At 56.7% G+C, this 18,129-nt stretch overlaps 1 protein-coding gene across 2 annotated transcripts in view; it reads left to right on the top strand.

Annotated features, from left to right (window-relative positions):
* Positions 1–18,129, top strand: part of NOS1 (nitric oxide synthase 1) — a 57,630-nt gene that overhangs the window by 14,515 nt on the left and 24,986 nt on the right. Inside the window, exons 1-2 of one of the 2 annotated variants that reach the window (XM_084539091.1) lie at positions 631–726; positions 9,515–10,594. In XM_084539091.1, the coding sequence (XP_084395217.1) occupies positions 9,870–10,594 (725 nt within the window). In that variant the 5' untranslated portion in view covers positions 631–726; positions 9,515–9,869. Of the gene's footprint in view, positions 1–630; positions 727–9,514; positions 10,595–18,129 lie in introns of those variants that run through there. The other variant, XM_084539092.1, reaches the window with a different exon arrangement.

Below are 18,129 nucleotides of genomic sequence, written 5' to 3'. Positions count from 1 at the left end.
GCTGCCCCAGCCCTCAGCTGCAGGATGCCCAGTGCAGTGCAAGGCTCCAGGCTGGGGGCACTGGGGGGGACCCCAGTGGGGCTGGTGCCACCTGCCCTGGGTGCAGAGGTGCAGGGACAAGCTGGCATGGAGGGGGGGGCACTTGCTTTTGGGGAAAGAGGGGGCTTTTCTGCAGCTCCTTTGATCAGTAGGGTGCAGGATCAGGGGGGCTGTGGCTCTCTAGGGGCACAGAGGGGGCCGCTGGGGGGTTTGGGGCTGGGTGGGGGGCCGGGGAGGGCTGAGCCCCCACTGCCCCAGGCAGGCTGTGGAGTGCTCGCGGGGTGCGAGCGCAGCTTTCTGGCAACAAGTGGGGGCCGGGGGGGGTCTCTGGGCTTTTTAATTAGCGGGGGTGGCAAGAGGGGGGGGCTGAGGAGGAGGAGGAGGGGGGGGCTTTTCGCCGAGGGGACGGGGGGGGGGGGGAGACAAGCCAGGCTGGAAATGAGGTTATATAAAAGATGTATGATTTGGAGAGCGGAGTGTCTCCTAATGAGGGCTGCACCGGCTCGCTCCACACCCATAAAAACCCTGGTTGGACGTCAAAGCGGATTCGTTTCGGTGCTGCCGGGGATAAAGGGGCGCAGCGAGGGCTGGCTCCCCCCCCCCACCCGGCAGCCCAGCCGAGCCCAGCGCCGCTCCGGGATGCTCCGGGCAGGGCCGGGGCCGGGGCCGGCTCCTCTCCGCCGCCAGGTAGGAGCCGGGTGGGGGGGGGACACGGGGGGGCGTCGGGGCAGCCCCCAGCCCCGCTCCGCTTCTCCGGGAAACTTTCCGGCGAGGCACCGGGGCCGCTCCGCCGTGCCTTTATTTATTATTATTTTTTGGGGGGGGAGGAAGGGGGTGTCCCCCGACCCCCCCCGGGGTTATCAGCCACCGGGGAGGGGGGGCGCACGGGTGGGATGTGCCCGGCCAAAGCCGCTTTTTGGTCCCCATGGGGGCAGAGCGGTGTGTGCCCCCCCTCCCCAAGTGGCTCCCTTCCGTGTGCCCCCCCCCCCGGGCTGTAGGGGGGCGCTGAGCCAGCTTCGGGGGGGGGCGCAGCCTGCTCTCGTCTCCCTCCCCCGCGACTCTTTGCAGCAAGTTTGTATGGGGCCGGGGGGGCGGTTTGCTGAGGGGGGGGCTTTTTAAAAGGGGGGGGTTCCCTTCCCGGGGGAGGGAAGGCGGGGGCAGACGGGCGGGGTGGTGTGGGGGGGGCAATTTGGCTGGGGACAATTTTTGGGGAGCGGGGGGGGCTGGGGGGAAAGAGGGCAGGAATGGGACGGCTGAGATCTGTCCGGCATCCTGAGATGAAGGGGGGGTGTTGGTGTTGGGGGGGGGGGGGATGCGGGTCCCGGGGGGGCCAGGCAGGGGCAGCGCCGTGTGTCCCCCCCCCCCCCCCCGGCCGCGGGCGGTGCCGGAGCTGTCCCGGGTGCTGAACGCGCACCCGCCGGGCCCCTCCGGGTACTGAGTCGGGGGGGACACCGCAGGAGAACCCCCCCCCCCCCCCCCAAAAAAAACCACGACATCAACGTGAGCAGTGCTGTTCCCACCGCCCCACTGTGTCCCTCCATCCCCAGGGCACTAGGGTGGGCAGGGAGCCAGATCCTGATTGATCCCGGTGGGCAAAGGGCACCCAAAGGTGCCCCAGCACCCAGCAGAGCCCCTCAACATGGGGCTCACAGCTGGCTCCTACCCTTGGGAGGGGGGCAACTCGCACCTTGCCCCCCGCCTCTGCCCACCAAGGACTCGAGGATCCCCTGGGACACAAGTCCCTGGTGCGGGGAGTGACGGAGACGAGCCCTGCTTGGGGTCTGGCTCTTGGCGAGGGTTGCACCTAACAGCTGGGCTGGTGGGAATATTTTTTGGCGAGGGGAAAAAGAGGGCAAGAGACCCCTGTGCATGCACATCTGGACCCCTCGATGCTAGGGTGCAAGCGGGCATCGCTTCCCCTGCCCCTGCTCCGTGCCCCCCCCTCCCTTAACAAGGCGCACTGACTCCGCAGCCCAGGTGCAGACATTTTCTTCCAACGCTTTCAAGTTCTGGCTGTCAGGAGGAAATTCTGGCAGGCAACTTGACAATTATCCGCCGAGTCCCCGAGGAGCCGCTCCGCCTCTCACCGAGCTGGAGGGGAAGCGTCTCCTTCCTTCTGGTGGGCGCAGGGGCTGTCTGCCACGGGGGGAGATGGCAGGGGGTGTTTGCGGGGGCCGGGGTCTCGGCTGCTGTAAATGCCAGCGTGCTTCCCTTTGCTGCGTCGTCTTCTGCAGCCCCAAGTGCTGGCGGCTCAGGCAGGCGGCACAAAACTGGACCTATGTGGATGGGGAGCTGTGGGGAGGATTCTGGGGGGGCCAACAAAACATCACCCTGCCAGATTTCTGCCTCACCTCTTGTTGGCTGTGCCTTTTTGGCTAAAGGTCTCAGATGGGGAAATCTTATCTTAAAGAGTTTGGTTTTTCACGTCGGCAATTTCTTCCTCTGTTTCTTCCTAGCTTGTATCACCCACAATCTTTTCCTCAAGACGCCCCAAACTCAGTCGTGTACTCTCTGGCTCCGAAACGTGCCTGTGTTTGCAAACAAAACTCCCGGCACGGAGCCTCTTCGTGCGCAGGCAAGGTGTGGGGAGGTTTCTCCAACGAGACGTCTGCACCGGGAGAAGCGCTGCGCTCCCCCGCGAGCAGAGGAGAGCGACGAGTTCCCGCGCCCCTCGAGTTGTGTGCGTTCCCTCCGCCAGCCAGGACCGGAGAGGCCATCTTATGCACGGGGTCTGGGCTCAGTCCTCACCACCCTGCCTGCTGCCGGGTTGGGGACCTCAAAAACAGCCCCTCAGGGACCGTTTGGCCCCTGCCAGGGGTTTTCCCCCCACGGCTTTGCTCGTGTGTTTTGTGTTTCCGTAGTGGATCTGTACAAAGGCTTAGGAAATCTGCCAGATTGCCGAAATCGGCGCCTGAAAACAACTATATTTAGTAACCGATAAGTCACATGAGCTCAGCTCGCATAGATTAGCATTTACCTTTCCCAAGTAACGAGGATATTGTCTGATACTTGTTGATACCATCAGTTTTTACTAAAGAAATAACCCCGACAGCGAGGGACCGGTTCGGAAAGACTACAAATGAAACTGAAAAGCCTGCGCTCCGCTCCCGCTGCTCCGATTGTATCTGTGTATTACATGAAACCTATAGACGTGATCTGATCTCTCGTGGGCATCCAAAAATAAACGCATTGTGTCCTGAGGAGCCAAGGCTCTGTAAGCCACTGTCTGGCTGCAGCTGGATGGAAGCAGGTTTGCATCCTTCCCTTTGCTCCAAACGAGCTCGGCGTTAGGCTGTGGGCACCCAGTGCCCAGCACAGCAGCTGTAGGGTGAGTGGTGATAAGTCCCGGTCCCGCAGCACCCAAGTGCTCAGGATCTGGCTGTGGGAAGCAGCAGCATGCCATGCAGATATAGGTTTGTGTAGCCCGTATGTTATCCGTGTGTCAGTTCAATACACAGAGCGTGGAAGCCTGCAAGCACTGCATGCGTGTAGATAAAACTGGAGGTATTTATGCTAATGCAACTCCTTCTATAGCTCCTCTTTTACATGACAATTCAGAAATGCCTTACGAGATCCTGCAGTACCCTTTCAGGGCAGGCTTGTCTTAATCCCATTTTGCAGGCTCTCGGGTTTATGATTTCAGACCTGCTGGAAGCACACAGCCCGTTCTTGCCGTGAGAGTCGTGTTTGCAGAGCAGGGCTCACCAAAACCATCAAAGCAGCAGTGGCAGCTCTCAGCTGGGGGCCCTGGTCCTGCTGGGGTGCTTCAGCCAAAAGCAGCATCACCAGCACAGGGCTGCCCCATGAGAGAAGCATCAGGGACTGAGGAGCATCGGGGCCATTTCCACCCTCTCCTCGTGCACTTGTGACCTGCCCCAAGCAGGGCTCTATCCAGGAGCCCCAGTACAGTGTGCAGTGTGGGGCTGTCACTGCCTCTATCAAACAGCCGGAGGTGTTCCCTCCAGCAGCACCTGCAGCAAAATTTAGGAAGCCAAAAACTCCACTTCCCCCCACCCTGCTCCTGCCCGAATTAGAGCCCTCCGTGGGACAAGGAACAGGTCCCAGGAGAACTTTGTCACTGCTGGTGGTGCTATGGCAACAAGTGCGAAGGCAAAACCCACAGGAAAGCGGCCGGGAATGCTCTGCCTTGGTGTGGGCACGGGGGATGCTGGCACAGAGCAGGAGCAAGGGATCGGCCTCAGCTCCTCAAAGGGGCTGAAAGGCATCAGGGAGCTGCACCCCTGGATCTCCTGCACCTCTGGCTGCTGGAAAGAGGCAGCAGGATTGAGGAGCCTAGTATTTTCTGAGAGTCTTAAATAGTGACGTGAGTCACTGGTGGTGGAAGTCGGTGATGATAAGGCTTATTGCCATTTATCGCCCTGATCGGGCTGCTTCCCTCAGTACAGCAGGGAAACGTAACGTGGTGCTGGAGGGATTTGGGGGAGCAGTGAAGGAGGGGACGGGAGCAGAGCTGCGCCGAGCCTGGAGCCGAACTCCTGCAATGCCTCCGAGGCGCGCGCTCTGCCACGGGCGTTATTGATGCCGGCTGGCGGCTCCGGAGCTATTACAGCTCGAGCCAACCTGCTGCGATCTTAAATTCCCTTTTTCTCTTTTTCTAAATGGAGCCGCGACTCCTCTCTCGTGCTGGGATTGGGTTTCAAGGCCATCCATCACACGGCGTTTTCTCATTTATTTCCCATCTACCTATTTTGTCATTTGGGGCGAAGCGTCGTTGTGTTAACACGGCTCTCATTTGTCAAAGCGGAATCGCTGGTGTAACTCCAGTCCTCTCGGCAAATTGATCGCAGTGAAATTTATGTTTTACAGATGGGCCGAGCCCTAATAGGAACATCAGTTTGAGACGGGGTTAGTGGCAGGACTGACGGTTTTATCTAAACTCTTGTTTCAGCGCACACCGCAGGCGCCAAGAAAATATTGCACCAAACAGTAAAATAGAAGCGGCAGTCGTGTTGCTGAAATATGCTCAGCCTTGAACTCTAAATTAAAACAAAACCCTGTTTCCGTCATCTAAAAAAAGGGAATTTTGTCAACACAGTTGTCTTGGCAACATTAAAACCGCTTGCCTTGCAGGCTGTGGTCGGCTCCAGGTGGGGCAGGGGCACGGGTGCAGTGCTGAATCCCAGTGAAGTTTCGGCACCGAGATGGCCACGATGAGGATGATGTGCAGGCAGGACCGGGCTTTGCTCGGCTGCTGAATTCCCCCATAGAGGGATGGTTGGGATGAGAACGGAAATTCATACAGGCACAAAACCTTGTGCCAGCTGCCACATAAATGGGTGGGTCAGGAGGATTTGGGGCTGTGCTGCCTGAAGGCTGTGAGCTTCAGCCTGGCTGATGAGCAAACATAACATTTTGCTTTCCCCGTAATAAAGCCCTGCAGCATCACCTGGAGCTGGGCACTACCACGAAGTCATTGTGCAGGTGTCAAAAGGCTTCTTTTATTCAATTCACACCTAGGTGTAAATCAACTTTGTTGGGTAGGTGAAGGAAATATGGTGGCCCAGGCGAAACGGCCACTTCCCAGCCTTGTGCACAGGTTGGGAAAGAGAAGCACGGGAAGGATAAGTGGAGCTGGGCAGGAGGGAGCGTTCACTCCTTCCCAGGAGGTCATCAGAGAGGTCGGTGGGAGGTGGATAAATGGAGATAGCTGGGGGAAACCGTCTGCGTGCTGGGGATGGAGAGGCCCCGCACACACATACATCGCGGCGCCGGTCTGAGCCGAACGGGAGTCGAGCGCAGAAGTGCTGGCATGAGCGAGCTGCCTGCCAGTGAATCACTTTAATGCTCCATTTTCAGATGCACAAACATGCCGGTTTACAGTAACTGTGCATATGTTGCGTCCCATTGCTCCTCATCAGAGTCACTGACGCTCCACGGGTTGTAAAAATTAAATGGGCATAAATCCATCAGCCCTGGGGTTCTTCGTGGAGCGGCATAAATCCCACGAAAACTAATTAAATAAGACAATGGTGTCCATTTAAAGCTGGCACGTAGAAATGTAAGCCATTACTGTGGTGAAGATCTACGAGAGACAAGGCTCAGAATTGAATTGTGAGGGTAGGGGCACGCCGGTGCCCACACCTGGGGGCTGCCTGTGCCTGCGATGGGGGAGAGATCGTGCTAAGGGCAGAGGATGGATTTCTCCTCTGCCCATCTTCTGAAATCGAATCACCCAATTAATGTACGTGTAATGTGGTTTCTTGCTTGGAACCTTGTCTGGCGGCTCAGAACATTTTTCTCTATTGGCATGAGGATTGTTGGTCCTTAAGCGAATGCCCTCGAAGCTGCCAAGTGCCATCAGTGCCACCGCGGGGGCACACGTGCTGTGCCATGTCCTGCACTGGGTCACACTTGTGAAACAAATCTCATCAGCATGGGAGCGTGTTGAGACAGGAGAGAGTGTTTTGGTGATGCTGGTCGGACTTGCTGAAAGCTTGCAGCTCTGCAGGGTTTGCTGCTCTTTGGTAATTTGGGCTGTTTTCCCTCTGTTTTATGTTTTGGAAGGGGAGGGAAACTGAGGCAGAGAGCTGGACCACACTGGCTGTGGGTGCTTAATACATGGGGCTGGCTCAGCAGGGAGTGAGCCCGGCTCTGCCTGTGGCATCATCCCCTCCTCAGCTCCCTTTCCAGGCTGAAATAAGCATTTCCATGCGAGTAGTGCTCACCCGCAGCGACACGCTGCTCGCTGCACCAGTTCTAAGGAGTAGGACGTGACAGCCGGTAGCTTTAAATCTACAACCTGACGAACGTGCTGCTGCCCTTGGGTTCATAAATCAGGCTGCTAATGATGCTTGTAGGGAGAGCTGCGCCCAGGCACCCGCACTGCCAGCAGACAGCATCTCCCCGCAGCTTTGATGGTGCAAGGTGTTGTAGCTGGGAAATGCTCGTCCAGCTCCTCCCTAGGGGAGCTGGAGAGTTGGGGGTGTAAAGACAGGTTGTCCTGCTCCTCCTCGCCTGCCCTCCTGCCTCTCCGCCCTCTCGTCTTCCTTACTCTGGGCAAGAGCAAAAGGAGAAAGAAGGCGTGAGTTTGAAGGGGAATAAAAACCCTGAGCAGGCAGGTGATGCCCTTCCCTGGCTTTCTGGGGACTTGGTGATGCAGAGCCCGCAGCTGGTGGGAGCTGACAGCCTCTGATCACACGTGGGTGGGAGCGTGCAAGGTGGGGGAGCGAGGCACCCTCTTGTCTGTACAGGGGATGCTGGTGCTCACCCCGAGCTGGCTGAAAGGTCTCTCCTTTCATCTCCTTTTTTCCTTCTCTTCCTACTATCAAGGAATGCCGTCGGTGGGCTTCTGGGTGGGGAGAGGTGTGCACCCAGCAGTGCCATCGCTCCTGGGGGGGTTTTGCAGGCTGGAGGCAGCCGGTGCTGGCTGGGATCGCTGGTGATGCTGGTTTGCAGCTGGCAGCACAAACACTCAGATGAGACACAGCCTCTAATGGGTGTCCAGGAAAACACTGGCACTGCGTGTGTGCTGACAGGCTGACTTGCAGCACGGTGACTTTTCCCCTTGCTCTGGCTCCTGGGAGTGTTGGAAAGGTCCTCGGGGCTGCTGGGTGCCCTGGGGACTGTCAGCAGTGCGTGCTGGGTCTTGGGGGGCTCAGCTGCAACAGGTCTGCTTGCAGAGGGTATGGCACCATGGGTCTGGTGCTGGGCTTGTTGCAAACACGGACACAGCCGGCTGCATCGGGTTCGTGAGCATCGTGGAGCCAGTGACTAATGCAGAGCAAATAACAGGGTTTTCCCCTGCCAGGGAAGCTGGTGGTCCCACGTCGCGTGGTACTCACGTGGCTCCCAAAGCCTTGTTTGTTCTTGCATCGCATAGGGAACAAATCCTGCGTGGTGGTGGGGTCGTGGTGACCTCCTCTGCACAGGGGATGTGGGGCTGGGGTGTGCAGGGACCCTACTGCGTGCTGGTGGCAGTGGGAGGATGGAGAACAAGAACCTGCATGGGGACAAGGAGCCCCTTGAGGGACACTCAGCTGGTTCATCGGGCACCCTCAGTGGTGCTGATGGAAATGGGATGGAGGGGCTGGGCAACATCAGAAGGGCAATGGGGATTAAATCCTTCACATGGGGTTACGGGTCTCTGCTTTGTTCTCTACTTGCCTGTAAAGAGCCTCTCTGGGGTCAGCAGCCTTCGTCACACGCGGATTAAAATGCCCGAGTGAGTTAGTGCTGGGGCTGGTGGCACTGCCCTGCCACTCAGATCCCTGTTTTTTCCCAGCTGGGTGCTGGAGCTCAGCCCATGGCTTTGTGGAGATCAGCCCTGCTGAGCCTGCAGCTGCGTCCTGGGGTCCCCATGGGGCACAGGGTGCTTGGTGTGGGGTGCTCGAAGGTGCAGACCCCCTGAACGTGATATTCTGGGGGACAGCAGACTGATTTGGACTGATTTGGCGTGTCGGTGCTTTCAATTGCAGACCTAGTACCCTCCATTTTCTCCCCAAAATTCAGATTTAAAAAGAAAAAAAGAAGGCATCTGCATTTCAGCTTGCTGCTAAATGCACAGCCCCACAGCAAAACGTTCCCCAGGGCACCTCAGAAGTGTGCAGGGAATGCAGAGAGGGTTTGGGAGCTGACGTTACCCGGCGCAAGCACACAGCCCCATCAGGAGGCAACGACCCGCAGCTCCCCAAGCCACCCGGGTGCTGTAGAAAGTCATGCCCAGATGCTCGGGGTCCCCCGAGGGCCAGCTGAACTCCCTGCTTCGCCTCCAGATGACTTCCCACCGGTTGGTTTGGGAGCTGTGCAGAACTGGGCACGGGGGGAGCCCAGCTGAGCATCTGCACCCCCGTGCTGGGGTTGGGACATGGGAGAGGAGGAGTTGAGGCTGTAAGCCCTTCAGCCAGGCTTAAAAGCACTTGTCAGTGTAAATAACTCAGAGCAACCCCGGTAAGAGGAGCTGGCTGTCCTCTTCTGCCTCGGTCTGCTGCTGGCTGCTGCTCATTCTCCCAACGCAGTGAAAGGGGCTCAGTGGGAAGGTGCCCATGGAACTGGGTTCGTCCTGGGCAGGGAGCATCCAGCTCACCCTGACCCATCTCAAGCATCAGGTTGGGGACTGTGCAAAGTGCAGGCAGATGAGCAGCAGGATGCCCTGCTGAGCACCACACTGAGCACCATAAACTCTGGCTCGTGCAACTCGCTCATGTGTTTGTGCCCAAACCGAAGCAGGGAGAGGTTGGAGCAGGGCTGTCCCACGGCCCCTTCCCAGCACTCCCTTTCTCAATGCCTTTTGCATCCCCTGCTGAACAGATGGTGCTGATTTTTTTTTATTATTTTATTTTTGCAGGGGGAGTGGAGGAAAGGGAGCCTGGGGCCACACGAGGCTGCAGCCTGGCTCCGAAGGCACCCAGGGGGTGACATCTGTGGGGACGGGCTGATGCACGTGGGCACCCATGGCACTTTGCGCCCACCCCACGTCACTTCTTTCTCTCTCCTTTGTTGTCTTTTCCTCCTCTAGATAAAGCAGCTCGTGGCCCGCCTGCAGTCTGAATAACCCGTGGGGATGCTCGTGTGGTGCATGGGCTTCCCCCAAGCCCCCAGGACCAGAGGCTGACTCGAAGCCGGCATGTCGAACCCCCTGGCCCCTGCTCGGTGAGTGATGCCCGGAGCTGCCCACCCTGCCCTTCGCCTTGCTTCTTTCTCCCGGTGAGACCGGGATGAGGATGCTGCAGAAAGCCAGCCTGGAGCTGAAGCCCAGAGGTGTTTTGCAGTGAGACGAGGCACGTAAGAGCCTAACCAACCCCCAGCTCCCCAAATCTCAGCACTCAGCGAGTGTCCAGCTCCTGGCCTGCAGGCTGGTGACGCAGGCTGCCATGGAAGAGGGCGCGTTCAGCGTGCAGCAGATACAGCCCAACGTCATCTCGGTGAGGCTCTTCAAACGCAAAGTGGGGGGCCTGGGCTTCCTGGTGAAGGAGCGCGTCAGCAAGCCGCCCGTCATCGTCTCCGACCTGATCCGGGGAGGAGCCGCTGAGCAGAGCGGCCTCATCCAGGCTGGGGACATCATTTTAGCCGTCAATGGCAGGCCCCTGGTGGACATGAGCTATGAGGCTGCGCTGGAGATACTGAGAAGCATCGCCTCCGAGACCTACGTGGTCCTCATCCTGCGGGGCCCCGAGGGCTTCACCACGCACCTGGAGACCACTTTTGCCGGCGACGGGACGCCGAAAACCATCCGTGTCACCAGACCCCTGTGCCCGACGCCAAAGGGGGTCGATCTATCCAACCCAAACCTCCAGGGCAAGGAGCAGCCACTGCCAGCAGCCGCCCGCACCATGGGCTCCCTGTGGACCAGGGAGACGGGGCGAGAGGAGCCGATGGTCCACGTGAACGGGGTCGTTCCCAGCCCCAAGGGGCAGGACGGTGGCAAGGGGAAGGACAGTGCCTGCAGCCACCTGTGCCTCAACGGCGGCGTGGAAGACAACGAGCTGCTCAAAGAGATCGAGCCCGTCCTGGATCTCCTGAAGAGCAGCAGTAAGGACGGCGATGGAGATGCGCCCTGCAAGGTAGAGACAAGAGATATAGAAGTCCAGGTAGACTGGTAGGTCCCTACATATATATATAATTTATATATATATTTTTTAAAGTTTTGTTGAAATGTGCCAGTTTTGGTCACTCACCGTGGCATGTTGCGGGGCCAGGAAGCATCTGTCCAGAAATTGCCATGTAACGTGGCAGGATGGAGATGGGAGAGGAAGGGGTATGAGAGGAGTAGGGTGAGGCTGGTGAGGGGAAGACAAAAGAAATGAAAATTTGGGAGCAGGTCAGGAATGGAAAAGCTGATCTGATGTGCGATGTGGGGACCACGGGCTGGGGATTTTTTCTGTTCCATTTTCTCAGTCTCAGAGGTTGCCAGTGTTAAACGAGACCCTGTGCCTCGGTTTTCCCTTGGCAAAAAAGACTCGTGGTACAGGCTGTCCTGGCTGCTCTGCTCTGGAGCCCTCCGGTTGAAATCTGCTATTGATTAATGGCAGGGAGAGGGAAGGTCAGAGCGGCAGGAGGAGAGAAATGGCTCTCAGCACCTTCTGTGTCATTTGTTAACAGGGCTCTGGCTTCGGGAGGGATATGGAGAGCTCCATCCCAGCTCCTGCTGAAGCCAGGGGCAGCTCCATGTGGGCAGCGGGACCTGCCCTGGGTGCTGCCGTGCTCGGGGCAGAGGGAAGGGGACAGGTTTCCCTCCGAGAGCTCAGAAACCACCACCAGTTGCCGAAACATGACAGCAGAGCTGCGTGTTCTTCCCCTGCTTCTCGATCTAGTTAATAATTTCAGTACGTGTATGTGCGTGACAAGGGTGGGGACATTCGGACACTCACCCCATGGCTTCTTGAGGAGGGTGAAGTCAGGGGGATGGAGCTGGGGGCTGCATCTTTGCTGTCTGCCCTGCATGGGGCCGTGCACACAGTGACATCCTTCCCCTCCTCGATGTTTCCCCAGGGGTGTTTATGGGGGGACGCGGTGCATCTCCCCGTGGTGCTTCGGGTTTTCGGTAGTGATTTTTCCATAACAGCTCTCTTGCCTCCTGGCCACGTATTAGCAATGATACTTTGCTTTTTCCTGTCACTTTCCCTGAGTCCCTGAACACGTTAGGGCCATGCCAAGTGCCGCAGCATGTGGTGCCTGCCCTCATTTATTGACGGGATGGGACCGCCGGGAGGCTTGGGCAGGAGGGTTTGCTGGAGCTACGACCTAGGTTTGGTGGCAGTAGGATTTGTAGCTTCAAGTTTCCTTGCTTCCTTAGGGAGGGGAAAAAAGCTGTTTACAAAACAGATTTTGAAAAGGGATTCATTTTTTTTAATCAGAAGAAGGTTGCTCCCACCACATCCAATGTAGGCTTTTCATCTCCTTCTTTATTTGTGGTGGTTTTGTTGTTGCTTCTGCTCACCCACACCGTGCGTTTTCCATGCGGAGGATGCGGCTGCTCAAAGCGTGTTGGGGCTGTCACAGTGAGGCAGGACACATCTGCTCTGCCCCATGCCGGCAGAGGTTTGGGGCGGGCAATGGGACAGGGCAGCATTTCCCCTGCCACGCACATTTTGGGGCCCCGTACGCTGCATCCAGCACCAGAGACGTGCGGTTTGTGCTATGCAAAAACTGGGGAAAAAATATTTTTGTGGCCATCTGAGCATTTCTGGCCAGTGCTTTCCCTCTCACCCCATAAATACACTCCCTGGAGTGCTCGTTGTGCATTGCAAGAAGCTCAGAAGCCCCGGGGGGGCACGGTCCCAAGCACTGCTACAAGGTGCAGCCTCGCTCTCCTGTCCCTCTTCCCAGCCCAGCAGCTGCAGGCTCGCCAAGGAAATTCTGTTCTGGCTTGAGGAGAGATGAAAAAGGTGTTTTTTCCTTAGAGGGATCTCTTCTGCTCTTCAAGAGATTACACAGAAACAGTTTAAATTCACTTAAACTGAAGGATCTCAAACCAACAACAACAACAAAAAAATCAGCAAAGTGGGTACTTCACCAAAGCTCGACTCACTTTATTTTTCAATATCTTAGATATATATTTATAAAAGTGGCTTGGAATTGAAAATCCACTTTTTGAGCAAAATTAGCCTTCAATCTTCTGCCTGATGAAAAGCTGCAGCCCGGCTCTTGGAGTAGGGCTCCGTGAGGGAGAGGACCGGGGTGCTCGGGGGGAGCGGGGAAGGGGATGTGCTGTGGGAGGATGTGTTGGAGGCTGCTCTGCAGGGGAAAGGGCGCTGCTCAGCCGCCTCTCCCACTCCTGAGACGTGCTGCAGATGATTTATTTCCTCCGTTTGGTCTCAGACAGAGCTGGGGCATGGTGAAGGTCTTCTAGAGGGAGAGTTTTCTTGGTCTGGAGAAGTGCAGAAAGGTCAGGGAGCGACAGGGAGCAGATCACCGCGGAGACTGCGGTGCTCGATGCCAAAGAAATGCCCAAAAAAATAAGCAAGCCTTGACGGATTGATGCAGCTCTGGTGCCCTAGGCTGGGACTTCTCCAGGCTGGAGGAACCAAGCAGAGCTGAGGTCAATCAAAACAGGAACAGAGCTCTACCTAAATATCAGGAGGGCTCAAATCCTCACTCAGGGCTGAACCTTATACCTCCAGCCCGGATCACTTGACCATGATCCAGGTGAAGATGCTGGTCTCGGGTCCAACCCTGCTCCGTCTCCGTCTTTGCCTGGTGCTGACCTTCACTGCCAGCAGCATTTGTCAAAGCCAGTTGGGCTCGCAGAGCTTTGACAGCTTTCCCAGGGCACGAAGGGATGGTGCAAGGCTGAGGTTATTCGCAAGCAGCCGAACACTTCTCGGTCAAGGTGGGCCGAAAGGGATTCAAATTGCACCTGGTGCCCATGTTGCTTCCTGCAAGAAAAACTGGAAGCTGTGAAGTTTACATTGGGGGAAAAAAATCATTTCATCCCCATCCCCTGTGCCCGGGGGCTGTGCTCCCTGGGGATGTTGCCCCTGCATGGCCTGGCTTTTGCTCCCTGCTGATTTCTGGCTGTGAGGTGCCCTGCGGACATGGTGCATGCCCATGGGACTGGCCATGACCACAGCTGAATGTCTGCTCCATGGCTCAAACCATCTGCCAAGAGGTTGATCATAAAACAGAGCATGGAAGTGGGGAGCAAGGTATGATGAGAACTGGCATTTCTGCCATGAGGCTCACCGTGGGCTAGAAAATAAAAATAGAGTTTGATTCACTCCCCGCCAGCTAACCTAGGTCTGTTTTTCCCTCTGAGCTCTAGGGAGATTGTCATGTCCCATCTTTCCCTCCTTCTCACCCCACCAAGTTGCCAGTATTTGTTTTTCTTCCCAGGTCTGTTCCGTAACATGAACGGTGTGATGGAAGCATGGCACTTTGGGGGCCAAAAAGCAGCATCAGCAGCCCTGAGAGGGAGAAGTGTGCTGAGAGCAGGAGTTCTGTTTATGAAGGGTTTCAGGGTTTCAGGCTCCATCCTGCATTGGAACAAACCCCATAATTTTGCAGTTCTCGAGGAGAAAATTCTCTTCCTCCCACCTCCCTCGCCGCCGCCAAAATCTCTTTGTGTTGCTCAAAACATTTCATTTGCATTTCTGATGTCTTCATTATTCTGTACTTGGACACAAAACTTTAAAACCTCTGAAATGAAAAGGTTCCCTGGATCTATCGTGTTATTTTTCAAAGCGTTGAGGCAGGAAGCTTTGGCAGTGAGTAACCCTCTTCTTCCTCCCCTTCTCCCTCCACAGATTCTTCCTCCTCACCACCTCCATCAGGCTCAGCCAGAGTGGTGTTTAGTGCCTGAAAACAGCATATTCCACCCCAAAATACCCTGTTGAAGACCCCTCAACATCCTTCTAGCGGGGTGTCACATTTCTGTCCTTGTCCCTCTGAGACCCAGCACCGCTTCGGGGACTTTGCACCGAGGTGTAATAGTGGGGACAGCACCCAGACATGTGGGTGGCAACTTGTGTTTTGGGGATTAGAGGGCTGCACCCCAATGCCGTGTGAGCACTGGGGACAGACCCCGTCCTCGTGCCTGGTCCTAGCCAGCAAGCCCAACTGAGCGACCCTGGCAGACCTGGGCTGGGCTCAGGCTGAAGCCCTTTGGGTGCTGAAATCCTTTTGGTGCTCTTTGGGCATGGCTGGGAAGGGGCAAGGACAGCAGCTGCGGGTCGGATCTGACATTGGCAGCATCTCGAATGATGCTGGGACCAGCTGGGGCACCGGGATCTGTTCCCAGGTCTTTATCTGCCAACGCCCCTTCCACCACGTTTAGCACCCTTGTGTTTCATAGCACGGCCTCGCTCCGGGGCTGCTTGGCTCGTCCATCCCCAGTTCCTGCAGAGGGCACAGCGCAGCGATGCCCCTGGCCTCACAAGGCTGAGCCCCACTCTCCTGCCACGCCACATCCTTGTCGGTTTGGCTTTGTCCCTTCTTTTCGGTGCAGCCAGAATTCATCTTTCTCATTTAGGAAGGGATTTCTTGCCTTGCTGCTCCTGCAGTCACCTGCTGCGAGGAGCACAAACCGCCTTTCAAAGTGATTCCTTCTGCGTTTGGCTCATGCTTGCAATCCCCAAGGACAACCCAGGAGGGAGGAAACAAAGAAAGCAAGGTGTTTCCCTCCTGCAGCTGATGGGTGAGCTTCCCACGAGGGTCCCAAGCACAGCTTAGGGTTTCCAGGAGCTGGGATGAGGGCTTGGAGGAGCCTGGCAGCAGTGGACATCCGCGTCTTCCTCGCTCCATCCAAACTGCCCCCTGGGGATGGCAGCAGCCAGTTGTGCCTCTCTCCTCTGCCTGGGAAATCAGAGAGATCCTTCTGCCAAGCAAATTCAAAGGAGTGGAGTGACGAATTTCTTTTTGCTCATATATTTATTTATTATTTTTTCCCCCCCTTCCTTTTCGGAAAAGCTTTTGGAGACGTTTCTCAAAGGGCTGTTCTCAGCAACTTCCTTTCTGCTTCATCACTGCGAGCACTGCAACATCATCAAATTAGTCAAAAGAAAACAGTGGTGCCTCTCATTTTCCCAAACAGCCAGATGCTCTTTCCGAGGTGAGACAGCAAGCTGCATGGATGGGGGAGGACAGGATTCCTCTGCCTTTTTTTTAAGCAACAAATTTTGCTTTCAGAACAAACAGGCGGGGTCCCTTCCGAAAAACCTGCTCTGGATCCACGCGTGCAGGTCAGGTTGAAGGGTAAGTTGGGAGGGTTTCTCTGAAGGAAGCAGCAGGAGGAGCAGCCCCACCGGCTCACCCATCGCTAAATGCTTTTGGACACGTCCGGAGGCTGTGCCTGGCTGTAGGATTTTGGCTGCCCCGCCAGGACCATCCTGTGCGCGCGTGGGCGGCTCGCCCCACGGCTCTGCTGCCGGCTGTGAAGCCAGGCCAAGAGAGGAAAAGAACGGGCCCAAAAGACCCCGTTCCTGCCTGAGCTCTCACACAAGGCAACTGCAAGAAACAGGCAGGAAATATTTGTATAATGAAGAAATTGAGTTTATTTTTATTTTTTCTCCCCCCCATCTGGGCTAGGACGGGGTGAGGCTGTGGTGGCTCTGAATGGGCTTTTCTCTCCTCTGTCTATGAAAGAGCCGGATACTTGTGTGCATCCGAAGGAGGTCTGCTCTAGCTCAGCCAGGGCACACAGCAGCAGTGCTGCAGGGACAGAACCTTCCTTGCATGGGGCAGAGGCAAGCAATGCACCCCCAGCTTCAGCTGATGGCTTTGCTGCAGCAGCACTTTCACTTATTTTTATTTTATTTTTTTGTCTGGGGGCAGCACCTCACTGCCTTGTGCACAATCTTGCTGCCGAGCCTAAATAGCACTGTGCAACCCGGTGCTGTCCCACTTGCAAACGTGCCAGGTCCTGAGCAGCCACCCCCAGTGCCTGCCTGAACCTCACCGTGCCCAGGGACGGTGCCTCTTGCTTTTGGGGCTGGCTCCAGCAAACCCGTCCTACTTCTAATGCACGAAGCCGCCGATGATGGCGATGACTTAATTCGAGCATCTGGTCTTTTTCTGTGCCGTTGGCACAGGTACCAGCGTTCACAGCTTTGCTGGTGTGCAGACAATGAGATTACGCCTGCAGCCTCCCAGCCGCGTCCTCCGGCGGCCGCTGCCGATTGATGGATTCCTCCCCGAGGTTCCCTCGTGCCGGCAGGCACCCATTGAGACAGGCTTGCAGACACCTTTCTGCAAGCAGCGAGTCGTGCCAGGCGCCTGCAGGCATGCGTTCGGTGTCATTTTGGAGGTGCCTGCTGGATATCTGGCACACTGGGGTCTGCCTGTCCAAACCTCTTTGCACAGAGGCAAAGTCTGTGCTGCCAGAGGGGCACCGTGGCCCCTCGTGGGGCTGGTTCCCTCTGCTCAGCCCCAGGCTCTGAGGGATTCCTTCCATCACCTTACAGATTTAGGGCTTGTGCCTCGTGTTTTGGACCAGTTACAGAGCAGGACATTGAGGCTCATCAGCTGCAAGAGATGCGTTGTGCGTGCCCATCATTTTTTTGTGCCCAGGGGCTCTGTGTTGGCCAGCTCCGTGCTCCTTGGTATGATGGGGCGTAAGGCAAGAGAGCAGGAATGTGAAGCTGTGGGAATAAAAGTGTTCTCCAGGAGGTCCAGTAGCTGGGCTTGTCTTGGGGGGATGAGCTAGATTTGTCCTGGGATTGCCTTGGAGGGAAGAGCTGCATTTTCATGTTGCTGCCTTGCTGCTGGGATGGAGGTAGGCTGGATGCATCCGGAGCCCCTGGTGGGCTGGCAGAGGGCAGGGTGTGTGGTTCGTGGGGGTCCCCAGCAACACCAAGAGTGGCCAAGGCAAAACCGGTGCCAGTACTGTGTGGGGCAAAGCAGGGCTGTATCTCCTGGGGCTGCCGTGGCTCCCCAGGGCAGAGACTGGCAGGGCAGGGACATGAGCGGGGGTCTCAGCAGCTTTGTCTCCTGAGGACCTGGTTTCGGTTGGCAGCCAGGAGGGGAAAGCAGTGACACGGGCCCTGAAGCAATGCCCAAATCCGTGGTGCACATCCCATGGATGGCATCAAAGCCCAGCAGCTAGAGCAGCCTACACATGGGTTGGAGGACAGCTAGCAGAGCTCTTCCTCTTCTCCCTCAGCAAGCATGGGGCTGATGGGGTGTACAACCCCACACCTCACTCCCCAGTGTGGCCACCAGGTGCTCTGCCGTGCAGTAAGGTCCCAACACCTGCTGTGGCTGCATGGTTTGTGGTTCCCCGTGCCTTATCTGATGGGCAGCCTTTCACATACCAGCCACGGTGCAGAATTGCTTTCTTCTCCAAGCAGCAGGGGGTACAACTGTGGGTACAAGCTGCCCTGTGGCACCTGTACCCCTTATCTTGCACCACGTTGGCCACCCTAAGGCAGCCAATGTTGGGAAGATGTCCAGGACCTGGGTGTGATACTGTGGCAGCTGAGCATCGCTCTGTGAACGCAGAAAAAAATGATAAAAAGTTAGAGCATAGAGAGAGAGCCCTTAAATGAAGTATTTTGCTAAAGACGTGAGCTGAGGGTGAGGGAGGTCCTGAAGCCTGAATTTGTTTGTACGTATGTGTCTCCTCGAGATGGTGTCAGGAATACCGTGCCGCTGTGAATTATGTCCCGAGCATGAGCGTCCTCCTTTGGTCAGTGCCCA

Source organism: Aythya ferina, assembly GCF_964211825.1.
Source record: "Aythya ferina genome assembly, chromosome: 17".
Classification (NCBI taxonomy): domain Eukaryota; kingdom Metazoa; phylum Chordata; class Aves; order Anseriformes; family Anatidae; genus Aythya; species Aythya ferina.
The sequence above is the reverse complement of the archived record's forward strand: the minus strand, read 5'-3'. Positions and strand labels throughout refer to the sequence as shown.